General features: G+C 41.5%; 1 protein-coding gene across 5 annotated transcripts; it reads right to left on the reverse strand.

Moving 5' to 3' along the window:
• Nucleotides 1-853: 853 nt before the first annotated feature.
• On the reverse strand, nucleotides 854-21,953 carry usp7 (ubiquitin specific peptidase 7 (herpes virus-associated)). Of its 5 annotated transcripts, none has more exons than XM_046865688.1 (31): nucleotides 21,933-21,953; nucleotides 17,857-17,958; nucleotides 13,336-13,534; nucleotides 12,365-12,503; nucleotides 12,186-12,274; nucleotides 11,989-12,097; nucleotides 11,220-11,350; nucleotides 10,972-11,026; nucleotides 10,814-10,894; nucleotides 10,518-10,608; nucleotides 10,303-10,385; nucleotides 10,033-10,142; nucleotides 9,004-9,181; nucleotides 7,734-7,878; nucleotides 7,296-7,426; nucleotides 7,021-7,155; nucleotides 6,181-6,282; nucleotides 5,976-6,081; nucleotides 5,780-5,872; nucleotides 5,110-5,177; nucleotides 4,928-5,028; nucleotides 4,673-4,826; nucleotides 4,182-4,249; nucleotides 3,985-4,093; nucleotides 3,487-3,564; nucleotides 3,296-3,396; nucleotides 2,989-3,088; nucleotides 2,730-2,849; nucleotides 2,462-2,533; nucleotides 1,641-1,731; nucleotides 854-1,014 (listed from the first exon to the last, which is right to left on the reverse strand). In XM_046865688.1, exons 2-31 carry the CDS (start codon nucleotides 17,894-17,896, stop codon nucleotides 908-910), a joined length of 3,186 nt encoding a protein of 1,061 aa, XP_046721644.1. In that variant the 5' UTR covers nucleotides 17,897-17,958; nucleotides 21,933-21,953; the 3' UTR covers nucleotides 854-907. The 5 variants fall into 5 exon arrangements, with proteins under 5 accessions (XP_046721644.1, XP_046721641.1, XP_046721640.1 ...); XM_046865685.1 differs by lacking the exon at nucleotides 21,933-21,953 and adding an exon at nucleotides 20,573-21,556 and having other exon boundaries at nucleotides 9,025-9,181; XM_046865684.1 differs by lacking the exon at nucleotides 21,933-21,953 and adding an exon at nucleotides 20,573-21,556.
• Between the last annotated feature and the right edge of the window lie 729 nt (nucleotides 21,954-22,682).

Below are 22,682 nucleotides of genomic sequence, written 5' to 3' on the forward strand. Positions count from 1 at the left end.
GAGAGAGAGAGAGAGAGAGAGAGAGAGAGAGAGAGAGAGAGAGAGAGAGAGAAGAGTAAGAAGGTGTGCTCAGGGAGAGAAAGAGAAAAAGAACACACGGGGGGCCTCGGGGCCAAAACACGACCAAAGATTACATTTAGCGCTGTGGAGAAATGTAAAACCTTCAGTATTAAGTGCCAACATGCAAAATGAAGTACAGACGATTCATTTCGTTTGTTGTTTGTTTTTAAAACAATGCCGTGGATCTTTATTTTTAGCATACAAGTGTTTTTTTCCCCCCATGAAAGAGACGACTGAATTCTTAACCGAACTAAGCGAAAATTGTGTAAACATGGAAATGGGAGAACAAAACAAAACACAAAATCCTAGCTTTGCGCTAAGGGACGAGAAAACACGGAACTGCATCCGAGTAAGCTTTAGCCATCAGCGGTGTCCTTTTTGGTTAAATATCCTCGACATCCATGCGTTCGCAAACTTTTTTTTTTTTTTTACCGTCCTCCTCCCTCCATCACTACACACACAGCAGATTTCCTGCCGTAACAATTCTTTAAAACCAAAAATTTTAAAAGAAAACGAAACCCAAGAAGAAGAAAAAAAAGAAGAGAAAAAAAAAAAACCTGTCTAGAAAGTTCATACTGTTCCCCCGTTTGTTAAAATTCAATTCATTCTCCCGACAAAACACAGGAAAGCGACAGAGAGCTTCTAAAGGAAGGGGCGGGGGAAGAAAAAGAATAAAGAAAACTGATGAGAAGGAACTCTGGTTTGCTGAAGACTTCATCGGCAGGGTTCTGTATAACCGCAGGGCAGGTGGTAAAAAGTGGTGCACACACACACACACACACGCACACACAACTTCTGGTTAGAGTCTTTAATTAGGGTTGGTTAGGGCGAAGAGAGAGACAGCGCGTCAGTTGTGGATCTTGATAGCCTTCTCCAGGTACGTGTAGCGGCCTCGCTTCGGCGCTTTGTTGAAGTGGTCGAGCCCTAACCAAGGTCTCGGGTGGGACATGTTTCCTGCGGAAGAGGGAAAAAAACGAACATGAAACCTTCTGAAACGTGATCAAGTGATCCAAATGGTTCTTAGACTTAATATGTAACTAGCGTGTTCTATTTCTAGTTTCAACAGTGAAGGACTGGGTGGTTAATTCATTTCCTGTTACAGCGATGTGCGCGAACATTACGTGGTGAAGTCTAGTAGATTAGACTCGTGCGCGATTCAGCCTATTAAAATGCATTTAGAATGATAAAATTGTTTCCCCTCCAAAAATCATCTATTCAAAAGTATTATATACAACATACATTATATTAATATTATAATACTCATTTCTGTTGCTTGGTAACAGCTAACATGTCTTATTATTCTATTGCCTGATTATTTGTAAGAATTTTACTCAAAAGACGATGCACGCTTGTAGAAAAACGGGCTTTATAAAAGAAAAGAAAAAAGTCTGTAAAAATCAATTCTAACTTATTGGAAAAGATTCATCTCAATTTTAGGAGTCAGCTGTCCACGGTAGTCCTTAAGGTACCAGCGCAATAATACTCAGCAAAATATCGTCTAGTTATCTTTATCAACAACAAAATAAATACAATTCCGCACAGCTCGGTTCTGAAGTGTTACGGAGCGTAAAGGAACATACCCGGCTGTGGCTCGAAGTCCTTCAGGTTCACTTCGTAGTCGTCCTCGTTGATGTACTGGTGCCGGCCCATCATCACGATCGCAAACTTAAACTGTACAGGGCAATAAAGTGAGATCGAAAAATTAACAAAAGCATTACAAGCTGCACAATGTTTAATTACAATGAGCTCTGAAGGTAAACAACACCGGACCAAACAGGGCTGAAACATGGTGGAAATACAGAACGGTGTGTGAGCGTGTTCTCCACACAAAAACAAAAAGAGACACATAATCGCTCTGCACAGGGTTTTACATTTTATAATCTACAACTTGTGTTTACATCACCCTGACTCCCAATCAGACAATGTCTATACACACCGGTCAGTCATAACATTTTGACCACATGCCTAATATTGTGTTGGTCCCCTTTCAGCTGCTTAAACAGTCGTGACCTGTCGATCAACAACATTAACTTCAACAATTTAAGCTACAGGAGCTCGTCTGTTGGATCGGACCACACGGACCAGGCTTCACGCCCTACGTGCCTACGTTCCTTGGAGCACTTTTGATACTGATACAGTCTGATACTGACCACTGCAGACCAGGAACATCGCACAAGAGCTGCAGTTTTGGAGATGCTCCGTCTAGCTTTCACATTTTTCCTGCTTCTAATGCATTAACTTTGAGGCCAAAATGTTCACTTACTGCCTAATTAATATATCCACCCACTAACAGATGCCATATTGCAGAGATAAGTAGTGTTATTTATATCAATTGAGATCGATATAAATATATAAATAAATTTATATATATAAAAAATTGGTAGCACCATTGGTCATTTACCTTTTCAAACTCTTTCTCCTGGATATCCAGCATGCTCTGGATCCTCTTCATCACCTCTCTGAAAGGCTCGGCCTGGAAACAGCACACAGAGACTTAGTGTGTAATGCTCATTAACATCTCGAAAACACGCAACTGTCTTTCAATGCTCGCAAGAACTAAACGTTGGGGAAAAAGCCCAGTGGGTGGAGCGAATATTCTAAATCCATGCCGTTTTTCGTCAAGTCAACAACGTTCCTATGATCATCAGCCCCAAAGCGACCAAACGCACCTGACGAATCTTGAGCAAGAACGGAATTCCGAAAGTCCCGAAGACCTCCTTGTGGAAATGTGCAACTGGAATCAGCATCTCGTTCTCCTTATCCAGGTCGACCTGGTCCAGAGGGATTTCCTAAGTAACACACGCACACAAAAGTATAAAATACACACCTGGACTTTCGCAACACTATTCAATATTTTTTTTTTAATAAGGGAATGAATCTGGATCTGCGAAATAAAGTCCAGAGGGAGCGGAGCAAATGAGATCTCACCTCTATTCTGAACGTCCGACTGGCCGCGGGAGATAGACATTCTAGCAGTTCGTCCTCCTGGTGAACCCCAATAATTTTGTAGCTTACGATTTCTAACAGCCTGCAGGTAGGAGGGAGTGGGAGAGAGTGGGGGAGAGAGAGAGAGAGAGAGGAAAAAAAAAAAAAAAAGAGGTTTCATTTAAGCCGTATATAAAAGCAGCGACAGCGATGAGGAGTGAAACATAAAACGTGTACAGGGAAAGCAACGTGTGTCAAATAAACCAAATAAAATTAAACCTGGAACACACACACACGTAGTGGTTTATACCTGAGCTTCTCTGATCCTTTGTCTGAGAGCTCCACTGCCTTTTTACATTCCTCGAGAAGGTCTCGAACACAGCCATGCTTGTCTGGGTATAGTGTGATCTCCTGGAGAAGAGAGGCAAAGTCAGGAACAGCTCAGACGTACAAATTATACATCTAAATACAAAAAAAAGCTCCTCGAGGAACTCGCTGTACCTCCTCCCGAAACTGACTGTTGAGCCATATGGATTTGAAACTCCTCCGGTTTTCAAAGTCGGTGATCTTCATCTTGAGCTGTGAGAAGCGAGAAGAGACATGAATTAATCAGAGGACCGGAGCTGAACTTGCATGGTGGGGCTCAGGTTCCTGTGTTCAACATGTCACTCTATGCAGAAGTGTGAGCCAACATGGTGTTCATCATTTAATGTTTAATAACGCATATTTCTCCCGCTGTTATGGCCTTCCATCCACACCGAGACGCGGTTTCAATCGTCAAAACCTTCGCTATTTGAAAACGCTCTCAAATAGCTAACAGGAGGAAAAGGCGCAGGTTGAAGCGTGTTTTCGGTTTTGCTTGCTCCCGCGCATTACGGGCACGTGAGCGTTTTCGGACGTTTCAGTGCAGACGAGAAGCTTTTGGCAAGCGCAAGTGTGGAACATTTTTAGATGGTAATTTGATTTGGATTAGTGTAAACGTGGCCTCAGATGTCTTACCTGTTGATAGTAGAGCTTCTTGGGCTGCCGTGGTTTGAAGAACTGCAGCAGGTCTCGGAGAGTTCCTTCGTAGTTGTGCCTGAGTGGGTTTCCCGGGCCGTCTCTATACCTGGAGGAAAAATCAGGTTATAACGAGTTGCTATAAATAATAAGCGATTGATTGCCGTCTTTGGTCATATTAAGTTGAACAAACTTACCCCTGTGACTTGAAGAACTGTAGTAGCATGGGGTCAGTGTTTAACCTCTGTGCAACAGTCTTCGCCACCTACAAATATGGAAAAAAAAAAATTGAATTGTTCAGGTGGAGGCTTTATATATTCCCTTATGTTATGTTAGTTTTTATTATTGGGCAAAGTAAATATAAACATGTGCATAAGATATATCAATGTTGCTCTGAAAAGTTCATTTATGTGGTGAAAACTGAATTAGAAGAAAGAATGACTTGTGAAGGAGGCGTGGCCAGTAAAAGTTGGGTGTGGCTTCTGTAATCTGGGTCAGTAAAGAAAGCATGGGTATTTTTATTCATAATTAACTGCAGAATAGAACCAATGACCCGTATGGCATTAAATTATCAGCTGCTTCAAACAATGAATTTGGTGCTTAAACACGACCACACACACACACACACGATCTATTTATATTCCCATTGTCATACAGTCAAGGTCAGTTAATTTTAAAAACGGCGAACCTGGAAGTAGTTCATTCTGTTGGATAGTGTAACGACGAAGCCCGGGTCGTTGTGGATGGTTTTGTCGCAGAAAATGACGTCGACGCGGTGGTACAAGTCTCTAAAGTAGTCTTTTGCCGTTGGCAGCTCGCTGGTCTCGTTGTCTGGGTCGTCCCTGTTAGACGGAAAACAGGGTCATTTAGACACGTTATTTTTTTTTCTCCACTGAGAAACTCAACAGAAGCCCTGGAAGTGAACTGAGGAAAGAAGGCGTACTTCTGGAACACGATTATGTCTCCGTCCATGAGCTCGTCCAGAGCTTTATCCAAGGAGACATCAAAGTCCTGTATCCGCTCTGTTAAATTCGGTTTAACTTCCTGCCGAGACCATCAAAGACGAACACGTTAGCAAAAAAACTATACTGAACGACTGTAAACATGTGAACGGAGAGAACGTACCTCATAGAGGAGAAGACTAGTTCCCTGCTGAAACCCTGCTCTTTCACACATGACAGGCAGCAAGTCTCCTGATCACGGGAGAGGGAAATATGGGAATAAATGTACAAAATCGCAGGTTAGCCTAAAACAGGGAACTTCAAAACGCAGTAGAATTTCTACTTTTGCACGTTTAATCAATCACATGCACACAGCAGATTTACTGCAGGGCCACAGGAATATTAAAACCAGAGTTCTGCATTTGAGTCTCAAGATTACATCCATACGTTTTGATTTAGGATGGGTAGATATATTTTATCTATGGTATTAAAGAAATGTTTTTCAAAGTAGTCTGCGTTTATTTGATCAAAAATACAGAACAATCCAGTAATATTGTTAAATATATATTAGCAAATATCTAACTCTTCTACTTGGAACTGAATCATTCTAAAAATTTGATTAGTTACAATTAGTACATTAGTTTGCATTCATGTCAGTTTATGGCCAAACTAAATGTTTATTTATGTTATACGATACTGTTGATCTAAAATCTCCCCAAATTTCTAATTATTTCCCATGAATTCCTGGTAAATTTTCCAAATTCTTCCAGATGAAGTTCCAGTTAAAATTCCCGGAAATTCCGCCTTTGCAACCCTGATCTTCACCCAGCGGAAGTTCGGTTGGAGTGACTTACGTATTTTACAGGATATAGGTGTGTAGATATGTCCACAATAATTTAAGCTTCTGGTTTTTGGGTCGTACATCTTCAAGAACAACATGACATCATCTGAAAAATAAAAGGAAGTTAAAGAATGATGAACTGGAATGTCAGAGGAAAAAAAAAATCCAGCTGATGAGATGTACACGTGCGATGCATTTACACCACTCACGGTCTTTGTCGAACTTGGGCAACGTCGCACCGCTGGATGCCATTTCTGGATCTACCGTTTCCAAAAATATTGTCCAGGGATTCTCGTTATCACTCAAGTCAATCATCTAGTGAGCGAAGCAGAGCAAAGTGTCTCAGACATGATATGGAAGCATAGAAGCAGCAGGATACGTGAATTATGTCTGTGGGTTTTGCTTATCACTTACAGACTTGTTGCAGTCTGCCTCGTAGTCCAACATGGCCGGCCTCTTGGTGCCATTGCTCCTGGCCTGCATGGGCCACAGCCGCATCTGGTCCTGTGGGAAACCCTGCACACAAATCCATAGGATATTGAACACTACTGAGTTGAGTACAGTACGGAGAAAGGAGATACTTATCTGCGCTGTGCAAAAGGAGTATGACTGAAGAAAGTAAAAGGACCTAGAAACATCACGATCTTCTTTATGAATATGAATTTAGGAACGCCTACTTGTCCTGCTGCTGGTTAACCCAGAACCGACCGAGTTATTGCGAGGTTTTAGCATTAGCGATTAGACCAGGGGTGTCTGATCGTTTTCCACAAACGGACCGGTGTGGGTGCACAGGGTTTTTAAGACCTTAAGACAACAAAGAATGAAATCGTAAATGTACTTTTTGGTATCACGACATAAGACCATAAGACCTAGAACGGCAAATTTAAGACTTAGACCTGGTGCAGGTTTTCATTCCAACAAAATTCCACCCCGTCCAAATCTAATGATGTGACCCTTCATTGGTTGGGATGAAAACCTGCACCCACACCGGCACTTTGTGAATTTTATGAGAGAAGAAAAACTGGTTGGAATAAAGCTCAACAGAGCATTAATTCTGTTCTTTTTGTCCTAGACACTGTCAGGAAACGAAGCTTGGTATTCTTGGCTGCTTTAGCAAAGCGGAGTTTTCTTACAGGATCAAAAAAAGTCTTTGTACTGAGCGACTCCAGGAGCTCTAAAGGGCACAGCGTGTACCACGGTCAGGACTGAAGAGTGTGCCGAGTGGTGTGCCGAGGCATGCGCTGTGAAGCTCACCATGGTCTGAGAGAGGTTCTGCACAAACTCTGCCAGGGTGGAGCTTTTCAGCACTTTGAACACTGTGTACTTGACTTTCTCTTCGTCGTACATGTCGTTGCCCTGGTGGCCGCAAAATTGGTCCTCGGTCACCATCTTTAATAAAAAATAAATTAAAAATTAAAATAAATAAATAAATAAATAAAAAACACACAAACATAGCTTAGAGAACCAGCACATACACTGTACCTGAGCAGAGCTCAACTTAATCACTGAGAAAAACAGTGTGTTCTTACCTGCACTTGCATGTAGAGATGAGCTTCCTGACGCTCCTTCCGTTTCTGTGCCTCTACACGCTTCTCCTCCTGCAGTCTCTCCACCAGCTGCTGAGGGATGTCTATGTCTGTAACCGGCTGCAGAACCTCACCTACACATACACAGCTCATAAATCTCCATGACAGCATGAGACCATCATGACATTGCACAGCTGAATTGCTACATCAATCAAATAAAGAACTGGTGTGTATGTTCAAATCAGCTGGCCCTCTGCTGGCCACTACGTGAACTACAAGCAACTCTAAGCTGTCTCAAAACGTCAGTAATTAATCTAATCTGCAGTGTCCAGAACTCTTAAGTCATTTAGAGGCATTATGTCTCCTTCACTACTACTTGCACACAGAAAGAGCGGGTTTCAGTTTATTTAGAGAGAAACGTTAGAAATGAAACACGCATACTGAGCTTCGACTCTCTGATGTAGACCAGCATGTAGGCGTTGGTGCAGTGGCGCACGGAGAGGTCGTCGTCATGGCCGCCGTAGTTGTGCTCGATGGCCTCTTCTTTAGTGCATCGGGAAACGACATCGTCGTCGAACTTGCACCACTGGTTTTAAGGGGGAAACAAATGAATTTGCGCGGGTCTGTGTTCTTAACACGCACACACAATCCACATTTTATACAAATGTTACATTACACTACAAAAAAAACCACAAGAAAATGCATGAGTGTCCAGGATCATTGTTAAAGAAACATTATAGGATTCATTTGGATTGATAAATACAGTATGAAAAACCATCTAATAAAACAATGATATTGGGATCCACAGAAGGGAAGAGCCTCCAAGATTAATGGTAAACACTAAGTTAGGGCCGAGCAACAATCATTTATGCGGATATTTTGGATAAATAAGTAATTAAATTAAAACCGATTGCTACATCTGCTATTCTTTTGATTTACAGCAGTGTTACAGATCTCGGCTTTTAATACACGGCATCAGGGTTGATTTTAGTTCGTAAAAGATATTTAAAAATATACTGCCTTTTCACTAATCCCAATGTTAAAAGCAGCAGGAAAAGGAACACAAGATCACTGTTCTATTAAAATCATTCATTTGACTGATGGCTAAAAAGCTTTATTTACTTCATGCTTGCACTGATGTAGATCTGGTTGTTATTGAGCACGTACTAAATAACACCGCAACATCACACTTATCATCAGCTGTGAATATCTATAAAATATGGACACTAAATCACATGGACTCATGCATTAGTAGCTGTTCAAGGCCAAACAGGGTCAAAATTCCAGGCCAGGCAAAGTATTGATGAATCATGCAGCAAATACAACCAACAGAACTATAGATGAACATACAGAGACGTTAGACAGATGCGAGTCTGTAAAACTAAACACGAAGTTGCAATGTCTTCGTCATCTCAAATGGATAGACTCGATTAAAGCTATGCGTTAATATACCGAATGTTTTGTGATTGTCGTTATACCGCAGCAATGTAAAATCCTAAATTCTTTGTTTACATTAACGTTCTAACGATTTAGCGTTTCTATGGTAACGGACGGCCCTAGCACGTGAAATCGTAAATCACTGCCAGCTGCTGCGGTATAAGAGGAATAAAAACTACCTGAGTGGCGATTTTCAGACAGACACCAGTCTTAGGCTTGAATATGTTCATCCATAATAAACCCCACCCCCCAAAAATAAGGAAATGGTCCTCACTATTGGCTCCGTGACACTCACTTTGCCGTCTCCTTTGGGGTTGAGATAGACGACGTAGTGACCGCCGTGGTTGTCTCCGCTGTGCACCAACACGGCATGGAGGATGTAGTTGGCTGGGTCCTTGACATCCGGCTTCTGGAGGAACTCGTCCAGAGGTAACTGGTCGGGAAATTCGAACCTGAGGACGTGACAGTAATAATCAACACACACACACACACACACACACACCTAGACTTTCATAAGCAGAGAACAGAGATTACAGCAGCTGCGAACTACAGAGTCATGGATTGTTGTTTTGATGAGTCACTCGTAGGGTTATTTGGAAAATCTTTTTCAAGTTTACAAACTTTCCATGGGAATTATCTGGGAGTTTACAAAATTGCAGGTTTGCCTATAATGTAGAAATCTTGCAGGATAATCTCAGTTAAAACAACCAGATTGAATGCAACTGCGGTTGAATTTCTACCCTGCCACATTCTATCACATGCACACAGCACATTTACTGCAGGGCCACTGAGGCCACGCCCCCTACATGCCTCCGTCACATAACACACGTTCTCGAATTCTGCACGTCATGTCTTGAATCCTGTAAAAAAACTGCTCATCTTGGTGAGTATTCACATGAGTTAGATAAATATTACAAACGTATGTTTAAAGCTGCCTTGTGCTGTGTGTACAGATTTTTTAAAATCTGTATTAGTATGCGTGCATGTCAGATTATATAAATTCCTGGTAAGCTTCTGATTTGAAATATTTCTCAGATTAAGTTCCTATAAAAAGTTTCTGGAAATTTTCTGCAATTCTATTTCAGAGCCGTGTACGTGTACCCCCTCCCCACGCAAAATGAAGATCAAGTCCAAATATCGTTCCACTATGACTGATGTTCATTAGTCTGCAGCTGCCATCTGGACTACGTAGCCCTGTCTGACTCCACTCAGTGCAAGTCATCAGTGTAAAGTAGTGACCACAGATGCGTGTGTGTGCGCGTGTTATCAAAGTTACAATAAAGCGCTTTTCCAGTGTTCTTACCTGTCGTTTATTTTTATATTTTGGTCTGTTTGCGGGTCGTACATAAACCTCATCAGCTGTAAGTGCAGGATGGGAGGAAAAGTGAGGAATTTCACTCCCTTCTCAGCTTCCTGGGGGAAAAAAAAAAAACAACACACCAGAAGTCAGAATCATAATGAGCCAAGCGACAGAGCGAGAGGGCGTGTGGGCGGTTTAATTGCAAATCAGAGAGAGAGAGAGAGAGAGAGAGAGAGAGAGAGAGAGAGAGAGAGAGAGAGAGAGGATGTGCACCTGTAGGCCATGCTCCCCCGCATCGTACTTGTTATCCCCGTCGAGTTGCTCCACTGCCACGTAGTCTTTAAATGACTCAAAAACTGCGAGGGGGGGATGAAAAAAGAAGAGATGTGGTTATTTATCACCTATGGAAATAATCATGTGTTCCTGACACAACAATGAGGAAATCACAGAATATACCAGTATTATAAAAATAAATAAAGAGAACTCACTGTTTTTCTTTCCCTTTATGCTGAGCTGGATGTCGTAGTAATCCTCTATTCGCTCAGATCTATAATCCACGTGCTTACACTGGATGTACGACTGCAAAACAAACACCAAACTCAGTGAATAAAAAACAAAAACAAAAAACTATTGCACACACACACACACACACACACACACACAGTAAAAATCCAACAGAACACTTTAATGATCTAGGGTAATTGTTTGGTCGCAGCTGCTCTCAGATTAAAGTAAAATAAAACGAAGATTTTAATAAATAAATCAATCTTTTAGATAATCTTACCACCATCTTTCCTCTGAAGAGCTTCGGGATGGTTCCTTCCACGCACGTGCCCTTCATCTTGTTCTCAACGTTGTCCAGGAGCTGGAAAAAAGACTAGGATTAGGTCTCGTTTGCATTTGGATGAGTTACTAATGAGAATATTTCTACTTTAAACTCACCACCCTGCACAGCTCCTGGACATCGTGCTGCATAAAACTGTCCAACGTCTCCCACCTGACCCACACACACAGAATGTAGGGAAAACGGTCATGGACGCTCATATTGAATGAAAGCACTCAATATAACCCTTAAAACCAAGTCAACAATCATAACGGTATTATGTTTTATATAATTGTCTGTAGCTGAACTCTCAGTACATATTACTGTACGAGTAGAATTTAATTCTATTTGTCTCCTGTCCACATACCCGAAAGACTTGGTCAGTTTCTTTGTGCCGACAGGTTTATCGCTGTGCTGGAGCTCGTAGAAGACCCTCTGCAGTGCCAGGGGAACGCTTTTGGAGGAGTCGTCACCCTCTGTGGGCATCATGTAGACCGCCTAGGAGTGAACAAACCCTTTATATAAACGATAACTTAACGTAGGGAAAGATCTTCACTTATAGGTGGAGTATAAATGAAAGGTTAAGACCAGGAGGCGCCAATAGTCACGCACAAATAAAAAAACTAATTAGGCCAAAAAGATTTAATCTAATTAGAAACATACCAACAGTGGCAATAAAAATGCAATTACGATTTCACTTTCCTGTGATTGTGTTTTTGTTTTTATTACAAATCTTGTCTAGCAATAGAGAACCCAGGGAGGAGGAAGGGGAAAAAAAAAAACTAAACAAAACCGCTGGGATTTTTGCTAAACGAGATTGGGTCCATCACACACAAAGGAAAAAACTAAAATAAATAAATCACCAAACAGGAAGTGAGAGATCTCAACAAATAAGCATTGACTAAATTAATATATTAAAACTATGTCAAAAACAAGATGTGAGAAGATCTCTGATCAGAGGCTTAATGTTTTTATTACGTGTCTCTGGTATTCTAGTAGTATATGACCACCTGGGCTTCTACTGTGAAGAGCAACTAAGTGCTTGGCCCCAAAACCGCACCTTTAAGCTATATAGTTCACCCAGGACATGTAAAGGAGAGACGTAAAAGAGACGTAAAGAATGGTTGGTTTGTTACCCGTCTGAGCTGGTTGGTGAAGAACAGCGTTTGCAGCAGACTGTTCATGTAGCATGTGGCTCCTTGGTTCTTTAATCCTACATATCCTGTATGCTTCTTTGAATCCCATCTATACACAGAATTTACAGAATCGCTTTAATCTTCTGCTTAATAAATATATCTGAAACGTCGGCCGTGTATCGCAGGGCGTTACTCACGCTACACCATGAGGAGCATCGGCCTGGACAGAAACCTCGAACGTGACCTTATCATCTTCCACAAAGCCTCTCTCCGGGTCAGTAACGTCCTGAAAAACACACACAACCAAGTAAGAACAGAGGCTCGACAAATAAAGAAAAATCATTGAAAAATCTCCATATAAATAAGTGTCACTCACGCTCCATGACATGAAGTTGGAGAAACCCCAGTCGTTTTCTTTGTGGAAGAACAAGTGGCTGATGCGCCGGCTGAACGACTTCTCGTCGTCCTTGTAGTTGATGATCTTCAGCATTGCTTGAGCATGACACGACCATGACCTGAGAGCGAGGAGAAACGCAAAACATGACTGCAAAGGTGTCCTGATGAAGTAAATCCCTTTTTGAGAAGCAGGACAAAGCCAGAATGCAAAGAAGTCACGGGAAAAATCCTTTTAAATCTGCGAATCAGAACGCATCACTAATTATCACTGGAGCAGCAAACAAGAGAACAATTTCTGGTAAATTTACAGAAACTTATAATGGGAAATGGGAAATTGACATGCTTGCAAACTAATACAGATTCTAAATAAAAATTTTTACTTTAATTGCAGCAACATTTTTTTGCGCAATCGCTAATTTACATAAATACTCGTAAAGATGAATTTTTTTGATGTGCGGGATTCGAGAAATGATGTGTTACGTTATAGAGGAATGCACAGTGCATGTAGGGGGTGTGGCCTCCCGTGTGCATGCGATTGATGAATGTGCAGGAAAGAAAGTTTTTTTTTTTACTCCATTTCAGTTCCCCTTTACAGGCTAACCTGCAATTTTGTAAACTCCCAATATATTCCAGTTAATCCCTAACTCAAGCGTCCTGACTGTACATTATTCCCAAAATCTGCATATTTCAACAGAAGTCCCAAGCGTTTTTCTTTCTGAATATTCAGCTCCCAGACTAGATTTGATCCGGCTCCTGATACAGCGTTTTAATGCCGAGACGAGCAGGAAAGTTTCAGCGTCAGCAGCACTGACACGCTGCCAGCATGCTCCGAAATTGCCAAAAGAAGTGTGCTGAGCCTCAGCAAAACACGGCCATGGCAAAATAAATAAAAACAACCGACGGCTTTGTACGAGCCGCAAACGAGAAACGCGAGCTCTGGTGAGGACTTACGTGGAGTCGGACTCGGCGTTGCACTGCAGGAAGAAGCCGACGCTCTTCTGGTGAGGCCGGTCCGGGTAAAAGCGAGGCATGACCATGATCTTCCACGGCAGGTTCCTCACAAAGCACGACGGGCTGAGCACCGACTCGCTCAGCCGGCTGAAACGCTCCACCACGAAGCGGAAGGTGGCCTCGGAACGCCAGCTCGTATCTGTGGAATTTCGAGTACAGCGTTAGAGGACGTCACAAACGCCGAAGGTTTATTTATCCAAGTTTATTTATAAACAAAATATACAGCGCTATAAAGTGTCAGAAACATGTGTAGGAGACACCCAACACCGACACTAAGCACTCTGATGTGAGGGGGTTCCTATATTTAGACTTCGTTAAATCTTTAGTACAAAAAGAAATCGTAATAAACGCACACCTCCTGTTGCATGTATGGACCATCAGGTAGCCCAGGACAAACATCGTGCATCTATTTGTATCGATTATTAGCAACAACAACAACAACAAAAAAAGTATCTAAATAAACTACAGGGCATTTGAAGCGCTACAAACCATTCAGATCACGTTACATTACTTCGTTATTTACATCATACGTTCTGCGTGTCACTCTTACACGCTACACGTTCTCTAAGCTGCTCAATCATCTTAGTGAAACATTTTCCCACAGGTTCCTGTTATTTCAGACTCCCTGAAAAACCCTATATGGACAAGATTGACTTTACATAGGGACACTTACTATTCTACAGGCACTCAACGAACAGCTGCCCGAAATTGCCCATGTCTTTGTTTGAAATATTTTATGAGTCATTGATGTTTTGATTTTTTATAATAATAATAATAATAATAATAATAATAATGTAGGGCTGCAGCTATTGATTATATTAGTAATTGGGTATTCGACTGATTATTCGGATATGAAGCACTTTTCCTTTATTAAAGAGCAAAATATATAAGAGAAAGTAAGACAGGTCTCTTAAAATCAACAAGTAATTTTTTTTAATTAAAAGTTTTATTGCTGAAATTGCACACAAGATTATCTGTGAAGTTAATTGCCAAAATTATCAAAAATCAAACATACAGTGAGGAAAATAAGTATTTGAACACCCTGCTATTTTGCAAGTTCTCCCACTTAGAAATCATGGAGGGGTCTGAAATTGTCATCGTAGGTGCATGTCCACTGTGAGAGACATAATCTAAAAAACAAAAATCCAGAAATCACAATATATGATTTTTAAACTATTTATTTGTATGATACAGCTGCAAATAAGTATTTGAACACCTGTCTATCAGCTAGAATTCTGACCCTCAAAGACCTGTTAGTCTGCCTTTAAAATGTCCACCTCCACTACATTTATTATCCTAAATTAGATGCACCTGTTTGAGGTCGTGAGCTGCATAAAGACACCTGTCCACCCCATACAATCAGTAAGAATCCAACTACTAACATGGCCAAGACCAAAGAGCTGTCCAAAGACACTAGAGACAAAATTGTACACCTCCACAAGGCTGGAAAGGGCTACGGGGAAATCGCCAAGCAGCTTGGTGAAAAAAGGTCCACTGTTGGAGCAATCATTAGAAAATGGAAGAAGCTAAACATGACTGTCAATCTCCCTCGGACTGGGGCTCCATGCAAGATCTCACCTCGTGGGGTCTCAATGATCCTAAGGAAGGTGAGAAATCAGCCCAGAACTACACGGGAAGAGCTGGTCAATGACCTGAAAAGAGCTGGGACCACCGTTTCCAAGGTTACTGTTGGTAATACACTAAGACGTCATGGTTTGAAATCATGCATGGCACGGAAGGTTCCCCTGCTTAAACCAGCACATGTCCAGGCACGTCTTAAGTTTGCCAATGACCATTTGGATGATCCAGAGGAGTCATGGGAGAAAGTCATGTGGTCAGATGAGACCAAAATAGAACTTTTGGGTCATAATTCCACTAAACGTGTTTGGAGGAAGAAGAATGATGAGTACCATCCCAAGAACACCATCCCTACTGTGAAGCATGGGGGTGGTAGCATCATGCTTTGGGGGTGTTTTTCTGCACATGGGACAGGGGACTGCACTGTATTAAGGAGAGGATGACCCGGGCCATGTATTGCAGATTTGGGAACAACCTCCTTCCCTCAGTTAGAGCATTGAAGATGGGTCGAGGCTGGGTCTTCCAACATGACAATGACCTGAAGCACACAGCCAGGATAACCAAGGAGTGGCTCTGTAAGAAGCATATCAAGGTTCTGGCATGGCCTAGCCAGTCTCAGACCTAAACCCAATAGAGAATCTTTGGAGGGAGCTCAAACTCCGTGTTTCTCAGCGACAGGCCAGAAACTTGACTGATCTAGAGAAGATCTGTGTGGAGGAGTGGGCCAAAATCCCTCCTGCAGTGTGTGCAAACCTGGTGAAAAACTACAGGAAATGTTTGACCTCTGTAATTGCAAACAAAGGCTACTGTACCAAATATTAACATTGACTTTCTCAGGTGTTCAAATACTTATTTGCAGCTGTATCATACAAATAAATAGTTAAAAAAATCATACATTTTGATTTCTGGATTTTTTTTTAGATTATGTCTCTCACAGTGGACATGCACCTACGATGACAATTTCAGACCCTCCATGATTTCTAAGTGGGACAACTTGCAAAATAGCAGAGTGTTCAAATAATTATTTTCCTCACTGATTATGGATAACCATTAATACAAAAAATTTACATTAATTTCAAATTACCGTAAATAGAGTAAACGCACTGTTCGGTGGTTTTATTATTATTATTTTTAATGTTTTAGTTTGAAATTATACCAAACTTAGTCATGTCTGAATCTTCTCCTCGCCCCTCGCCGTTTTCTCCCAGTTCCTCCATTTCATTTTGCAGCGTCTTCCGTCTTTACCTGCCCAGAACGCTCCAGAGTTTAGCGGGTGGTGCGACAGTAATAATGGCCCGTGGGGAAACAATTTGCCTTTATGCATTTTTGTTGATGTTGAGATTTTAATTATAAAATATTAATAAAGTACAGTGTTGTATACATAAAATAGCATTTTTGGGATGTTGTGCCTATCACTGGCGGTTTAGTAACGTAACCACGTCGAGAACCATGTTTTGCTCTCTAATAAAGTATACGAATGCATATGTTAGACAAACAATTCACCGTCTTGTATCTACTCGAGTGTGATCACACGGCCGTGAGAAATAAATCGAGTTCTTAGAAATGAAATGCTCCTTCTGAAGTCTTTGACTGTTCACACATCAATGACGATACATCTAGAAAAAAAATACTATCAGAAACAATTGGACACATTCTTGTCTGATGGGAACACAAGCTTTTAATTTGCACAAAATTAGAGGTCAACTAATTAATTAAACTATCTGCAAACATCAATAGCAATAGTTTTGCCAGCTTGCGTCTGGAGCAGCTAAATCGCTGATGCCACGTCCCGTTTGTTTTTACATGCACGGAGAGCGCAAATATTATATTTATTAATGATTAAATATTCATATTTATATCAATTAGCACCTCTTGGTAATCTCTAATCAAAATTCCAGCAACTGTTCGTTTCTCTAATGATCCGGGGACACTTACAGCCTAAACACTGACATACAACTAGCTGGCATTTTGTTGAACCTGTAAGCACGATGTATGACATTAAAAAACACAAATAAACGACAGATTGCTTTGCCCCAGCAAACACCATAGTAGGTTTTAATTGTAATATATTTTGTGAGACTTTCCAAAGATCTGCTCCGATTGGATTCGCACTCAACGTTCACACCAACTACTGATATTCCAAAACAGCCAAGTCATTTATTTTCAATTCCCATTAGACATCTAATGATGCACTAGTACTAATTTGTTTCGATACACGTATTCATCATCTCATCCAAAAAAAAAAATCCCACATTTAACATTGTACACTAAATGTACTATCACCATATCTGATTAAATCAAATCCACAAAAAATAAAAAGACTTGATAAAAACTGAATTAAAACCTAATAGGATGTGAAACAAGGATAGAGCTCCGAGTCGGCTAAAATGATCCTCATTTACAGCGGCTCAAAGAGGAGGGATCCTATAACCAGCGCACCACACAGGACTTTTCCCAAGTGCATGTGATTCTCATGTTGGAAAAGTCTCTGTGAAATAGCCTGATCATGTGACCATCATGATTTAACGCTTCAACGCTATAAAAACTTTGATCACAAACTCATTTCCACGTCTGGATGCTGTATAGGACCATGTACCCAAATTAGAGGTGGACCATGGTGAGCATCTGTGACCAGACGATCCATCTATGTTCATTTGTTTCTACAAAATAAAACAGGAAAACTGAAAATGACTGCTTTCAAAACTCATTTAATTATTTTGAAATCATATAATATCATATATTTTTAAATAAAAATAGACATGTGAACCGTATGACTTGGGAACCTACTGCTTAGTAATCGCTAGAGGACGCCACGGTGGTTTTACAATGAGAAGAGAAATATGAGAACGTGTGGTTTTTTTTTTTTAACACATCTGCACTCACCGTCCTCCATGTCTTCTTCTGTGTTGTGTCCGTCTGTCATTGCAACATTCCCGTTGATGACTGGATTTGGAGGGATTCTTGGGGGATCATCCGTGTCCCCAGCTTTGTAAAAAAAAAAAATAATAAAAAAAAAAAAAAAGGGGGGGGGTGTTAACATATATACAGGATAGAATCATATTGACAGTAAACAGCATGTCTAATCTCAGTGTGTCTGCACAGGCAGAAACTCAGCCATGAGACATGAGTAACATTCAAGTTCACACTAAACTAATGATCCTGGAGCACTCTTGATCCGTTTGTACCTATGCTAAATATCTGGGAGAGAAATTTGTTTATTATGTACTGTATCTTCAGTTATACCCAATTGCTCTTTCACCAACCTCTGTCAACACTAATAACACATGCAAGTAGATGACTGGAAACCATGTTACTGAGGAGCACATTTGGAAAACTAATCAGCACCATCTGGCCAAACAGGATCCGGGATCTAAAAGCTCTGAGGGACAAACGAGCATCACACGTGGTCGATATCTGTAATAAAGCAAATCGACACACTCAGCAGATCAGAGTGTATCGAGTGTGTGTATACAAGAAGTTTATTCTTTAACATTTACATTATCTGGCAACGCTCTCATCTAGAGAGACTTCTATTTCTCTCAATGAGCAGGCGATAATTCAGAGCCTTGCTCAAGAGCCCAATGCGGTGGTATTTGAGCTTCTGATCAGTCCTGAAGCCTGAGCTGGGCTGAGCTGCCCCTTCCTACAGCAGTTTCTGCTCCCCTTAGGGCAGAGTGTAAAAGGTGTGTGATGGACTTCATAAAACCTGTAAATCGACATGAATGAGATTTGAACCCACGTGTGCAGAGCACAATAAACATGATCGCACGCGTTTAAACCTGGAGAAACATCCCCAGCTCATGCATGGGGGCATATGTCCTACACAGCCATGATGCTGTTGGTGAACATGAAGAATCGGGAGGAAACGCGGATGAAAACCGCTGCACGCGTTAAAACATGGCGCTTCAACAGCACGCGACCGAGCGAGTGGCCTCGCCATTACAGTCAGCCTGATCATCTCCGGCGGCACACCCGCACGCGCCATTCAATCCGTTTATAAAGCGCTTATAACCCGCTTATAAGCAGACCACGGCGTGACATTGTTATCGCTGATGCATTTCGGAGCTGATCCTCCCTTTAACCCCTCACCTCCCTCTTGCCCCTCCCCCCTCCACCTCCGCCATGACTCGCGCGTTACCGAACGCACATCACTGCTGTTATTATTTTACCCTCATCCCTAACTATGCTACTCAACGCTACTTCATCACATAATACACACAAATAAATCCTAGGCAGAATAATACCGGGGACGGCTTAAGATACCGCGCCGTCTCCCCGCCGCATTAAAAACCCGTGGACGCACCGGAGTCGAGCGGCCTCGCGTCGCTTTAATTGATAACCGACACAAAAAAAAAAATCCCTTTTTTTTTTCTCTCCCATCCGCATTAACCAAAATCCACGCCTACGCGCTCAACAACTGGCTGTTCCCTCGCGTTCATCCAATCGGTGCGCGGAACACCATACCGCGCAACCAATCGTAAACGAAAGGGGGCGGGATGTGTCGGAGAACGGGTGGGGAGAAACGAGAGTCCGCCATCTTGGAATGGAAAAACGCCAGATACACTCCCCCTTGTGTGCTAGTCAGACTGTTATGCGGCGATAAAATAATAATAATTAAAAACAAAAACAAAAAACAATTAAAAAAGTAAGCGAATATAAAAATGGAAAGGGACAAAAACAAATTTAATATATATATATAAAAATAAAAAGCACCGCTAACATAAGATGAGCAAAACCACGGACTGGTCTCTCATTACGGGTTATTTTTTTTTTCTGTTATCTATTCATTTACAATATCTAAAAGCTTTAATTAAAGCCTGTAAAACTGTACAGAATGCTAACCTTAATATTTCCTAACTCTCACAAAATATTTTATTAACAATAATATAAACCGCTGAAAATAAACCGCTTTAATTTGTGCGGATTCACCGTTCAGTGTTGATCATTTCTCATTCATTCATCAGTTTATGACGGGAAAAAAACGGATTTCTCTAAAGGCCTGCTGACTGAACGCATTAAAGTCTCTGATAAAACACACACGACTTTAGTTTAATTCAATAAAATGTCTACTGAGGATAAAAATAAAGCGGAGTATAAATCCAGATCCCTGCGGTCATTCTCGCTGTGATTAGCACCACGCTTGTTAATAGCTAGCGCTAGCTTTTTAAAAAACGCTTACATTTATATACATCGAGCCAAAACAAATACACTGTGTACATGTTTTATCATCATTTTGTTTTAGACTATAAAGTGATTGATTGCTATACTGATGTACAGGATCCATCAGGTTAATGCGCTGCTATACTAATATAATAAACTAGCCTGTCAAATGACCCACCCCAATAAATCTATTCAACCATATTATTAAAGATAATTAACGCTTTAATGTATTATTTCTACTTATTTTCAGTAAGTCTGTGTAAAAACGCGCTAATCAGGTGTGAACACAGGCGCTAGCGTGAAAGCTAACAGCGCGAGAATGTAATGTTTACAGTCTGATGGACGCGTTTCTATCCGAGTAAACACACCCGTGTTTTTTTATCAATAAAACCCTAAAACAAAACGAATTAAAAGCAAAGGGTTTTTTTTTCCCGTGCACCTTCCATTTCCATATCCTCGGGCTCGCTAAGCTGCTGCTCGCCGGCTTTCTGTTGCTGCTGCTGGCTCTGGTGATGGTTCATGGTTGCGGTGTCGCGGTCGTGGTGGTTGATGTCGTCTTCGTCGTGATCGTCTCGGTTTCCCTCGCCCTTGTCAGGTTCGAGTTCCGTTGCGGAAGGGCTCCGGGTAGACGGAAAATGAGGGCGCACGTCGGGGCCGCGCGAGTCGGGCCGGGCCTGCGCTGACGCGACCACGGCCTTTCCTGAGGTCGGCGCCGGTGATTGAGCGAGAGAGGCCGGCGGGGGCGCAGGCAGAGAAACGCGGACGTACTTGCTCGCTATTCGCCCAATCTCGGCGCCTTTTGGTTATTCTTTTTTTTTTTCCGAGTAAATGAATTGCGACCTTAAATCTCTCCAAAAAAAAAATTATAACAATAATATTTTGAATGATCACAATAACAAAAACAAGGCCCAAATTCGGAACGAAAGCGTTTCTACGGAAAAACCAAACACTGCTAGCTTAGCGGAGATGCTAGTCAGCGCGAGCTAGCATAAACGTTACTAGAGCAGAAACAGTCTCTGAGGTGGGGGTGAAAATGTTCTAACTTCCTTCGGCGTATTTCCAGTCCGTGTGCCCCTCCGGTTGTCCCTGGCGTAGGGGGGAGCGAAGAAACATGCAATCCATTCAAACTGGATCGTTACCGTGAACCCGCACTCATTCAGAACAGTCCACAACGACAAAAAGGGGTTGCACAGCGCACACAGGACCGACCGCTAACGGCTCCTCTGCGTCAAACGCTTCCTCCGGTCACTTTTTATTCTGTTATTATTTAAATATTAGCCCGGTTACAGGAAAGAGCGGCTTTCCCTGTCTCCCTCACCCTCTTTCTCACACACCGCTCCGTTTGGTTCGGTTCCTGATGTGCAGCGAGGACCTAAAACTCAAAATGGCGGCCGCGGTCCTCTATGAAATGTCACATCCGCACAGGGGAGCTAAACACTCACCCGGGCTCGGTCCCAAACGCCCTTCACATTCAAACACCTAGTGTGCACTACGGAGGGAGGAGCTCTTTCCCCGCCTCTGCTGAGTCACTCGTTTAAGGAACGCAGAGCTATTTGGGAACATCATCAACTCCAGCCCAGGAACATCACATATTACTTACATATTTATCTGCACTTGTCAATTTGCACAATTGCTACTATTTGCATTTTGTTGCTGTGTACCTGTCTTATGTAATGACAATAAAGTTCTATCTATCTATCTATCTATCTATCTATCTATCTATCTATCTATCTATCTATCTATCTATCTATCTATAAATAATTAACTCAAGCGCAGGAACATAAGCAACTGAAGCTCACCGTCTCCAAAGATCCACAAGTGATGATCTTCAATAGGATGCAGTTATAGTGAGGAAACCAAATATACCAGAGCTTCACCTGTTCAATAGATAGATAAATGGAGAGATGAAAGGTGGATGGATACACACACACACACACACACACACACACACACACACACTCGATTTTGGAATTGTAGAAATGCTCCACTCTGAAATGCTCCTGAACTCTGATGTTGTTCGTGAGGAGAGATGTGGGATGTGCACATCGCTCTGTACAGACCACATTTCACAAACACATTTTTATTAATAACCAAATGCATGATGTAATAACTGCATTAAACCCAGCCATCAATGGTTAATACTGTGTGTATATATAATACTGTGTGTGTGTGTGTGTGTGTGTGTGTGTGTGTTGGGGGGGCGAACAGATCAGAAACATAAAAAATATAATAATAATTAAAAATGATTCGCTTCAGTTTAGCCGTTTACACGCCTTTAGTTTACTTTTAAAATAAATCCACTAATGACGTTTGGGAAATATAACAGACCGACAAATTCAGTTTTTACATGTACTATTTAGTTTGTATTTTTTATTATATTTAGCTTTTATACAGGTTTATTTTAACGCTAAAACTCCTCTAGTAAAAACACTCACTGACGCTTTAATTCCACGTGACACGCTTCCGTTGGAGTTTTGATTGGCGTTCGCTCTGACCAATGAACATTAGAGGGTTTCTTCACCCGAACACGTGGGGAAAGATCAGCCAAT

Source organism: Silurus meridionalis, chromosome 14, assembly GCF_014805685.1.
Source record: "Silurus meridionalis isolate SWU-2019-XX chromosome 14, ASM1480568v1, whole genome shotgun sequence".
In the NCBI taxonomy this organism is placed as follows: domain Eukaryota; kingdom Metazoa; phylum Chordata; class Actinopteri; order Siluriformes; family Siluridae; genus Silurus; species Silurus meridionalis.

Bases quoted from the DNA above. Each gene is read 5' to 3' on its own strand.
- usp7 (XM_046865684.1), bottom strand. From the start codon at position 20,654: ATGAACCATCACCAGAGCCAGCAGCAGCAACAGAAAGCCGGCGAGCAG. The intron at 17,959-20,572 runs GTGCACGGGAAA...TTTTTTACAAAG, and splicing joins CGAGGATATGGAAATGGAAG to CTGGGGACACGGATGATCCC. The intron at 1,015-1,640 runs GTATGTTCCTTT...CCTCTTCCGCAG, and splicing joins GGACTTCGAGCCACAGCCGG to GAAACATGTCCCACCCGAGA.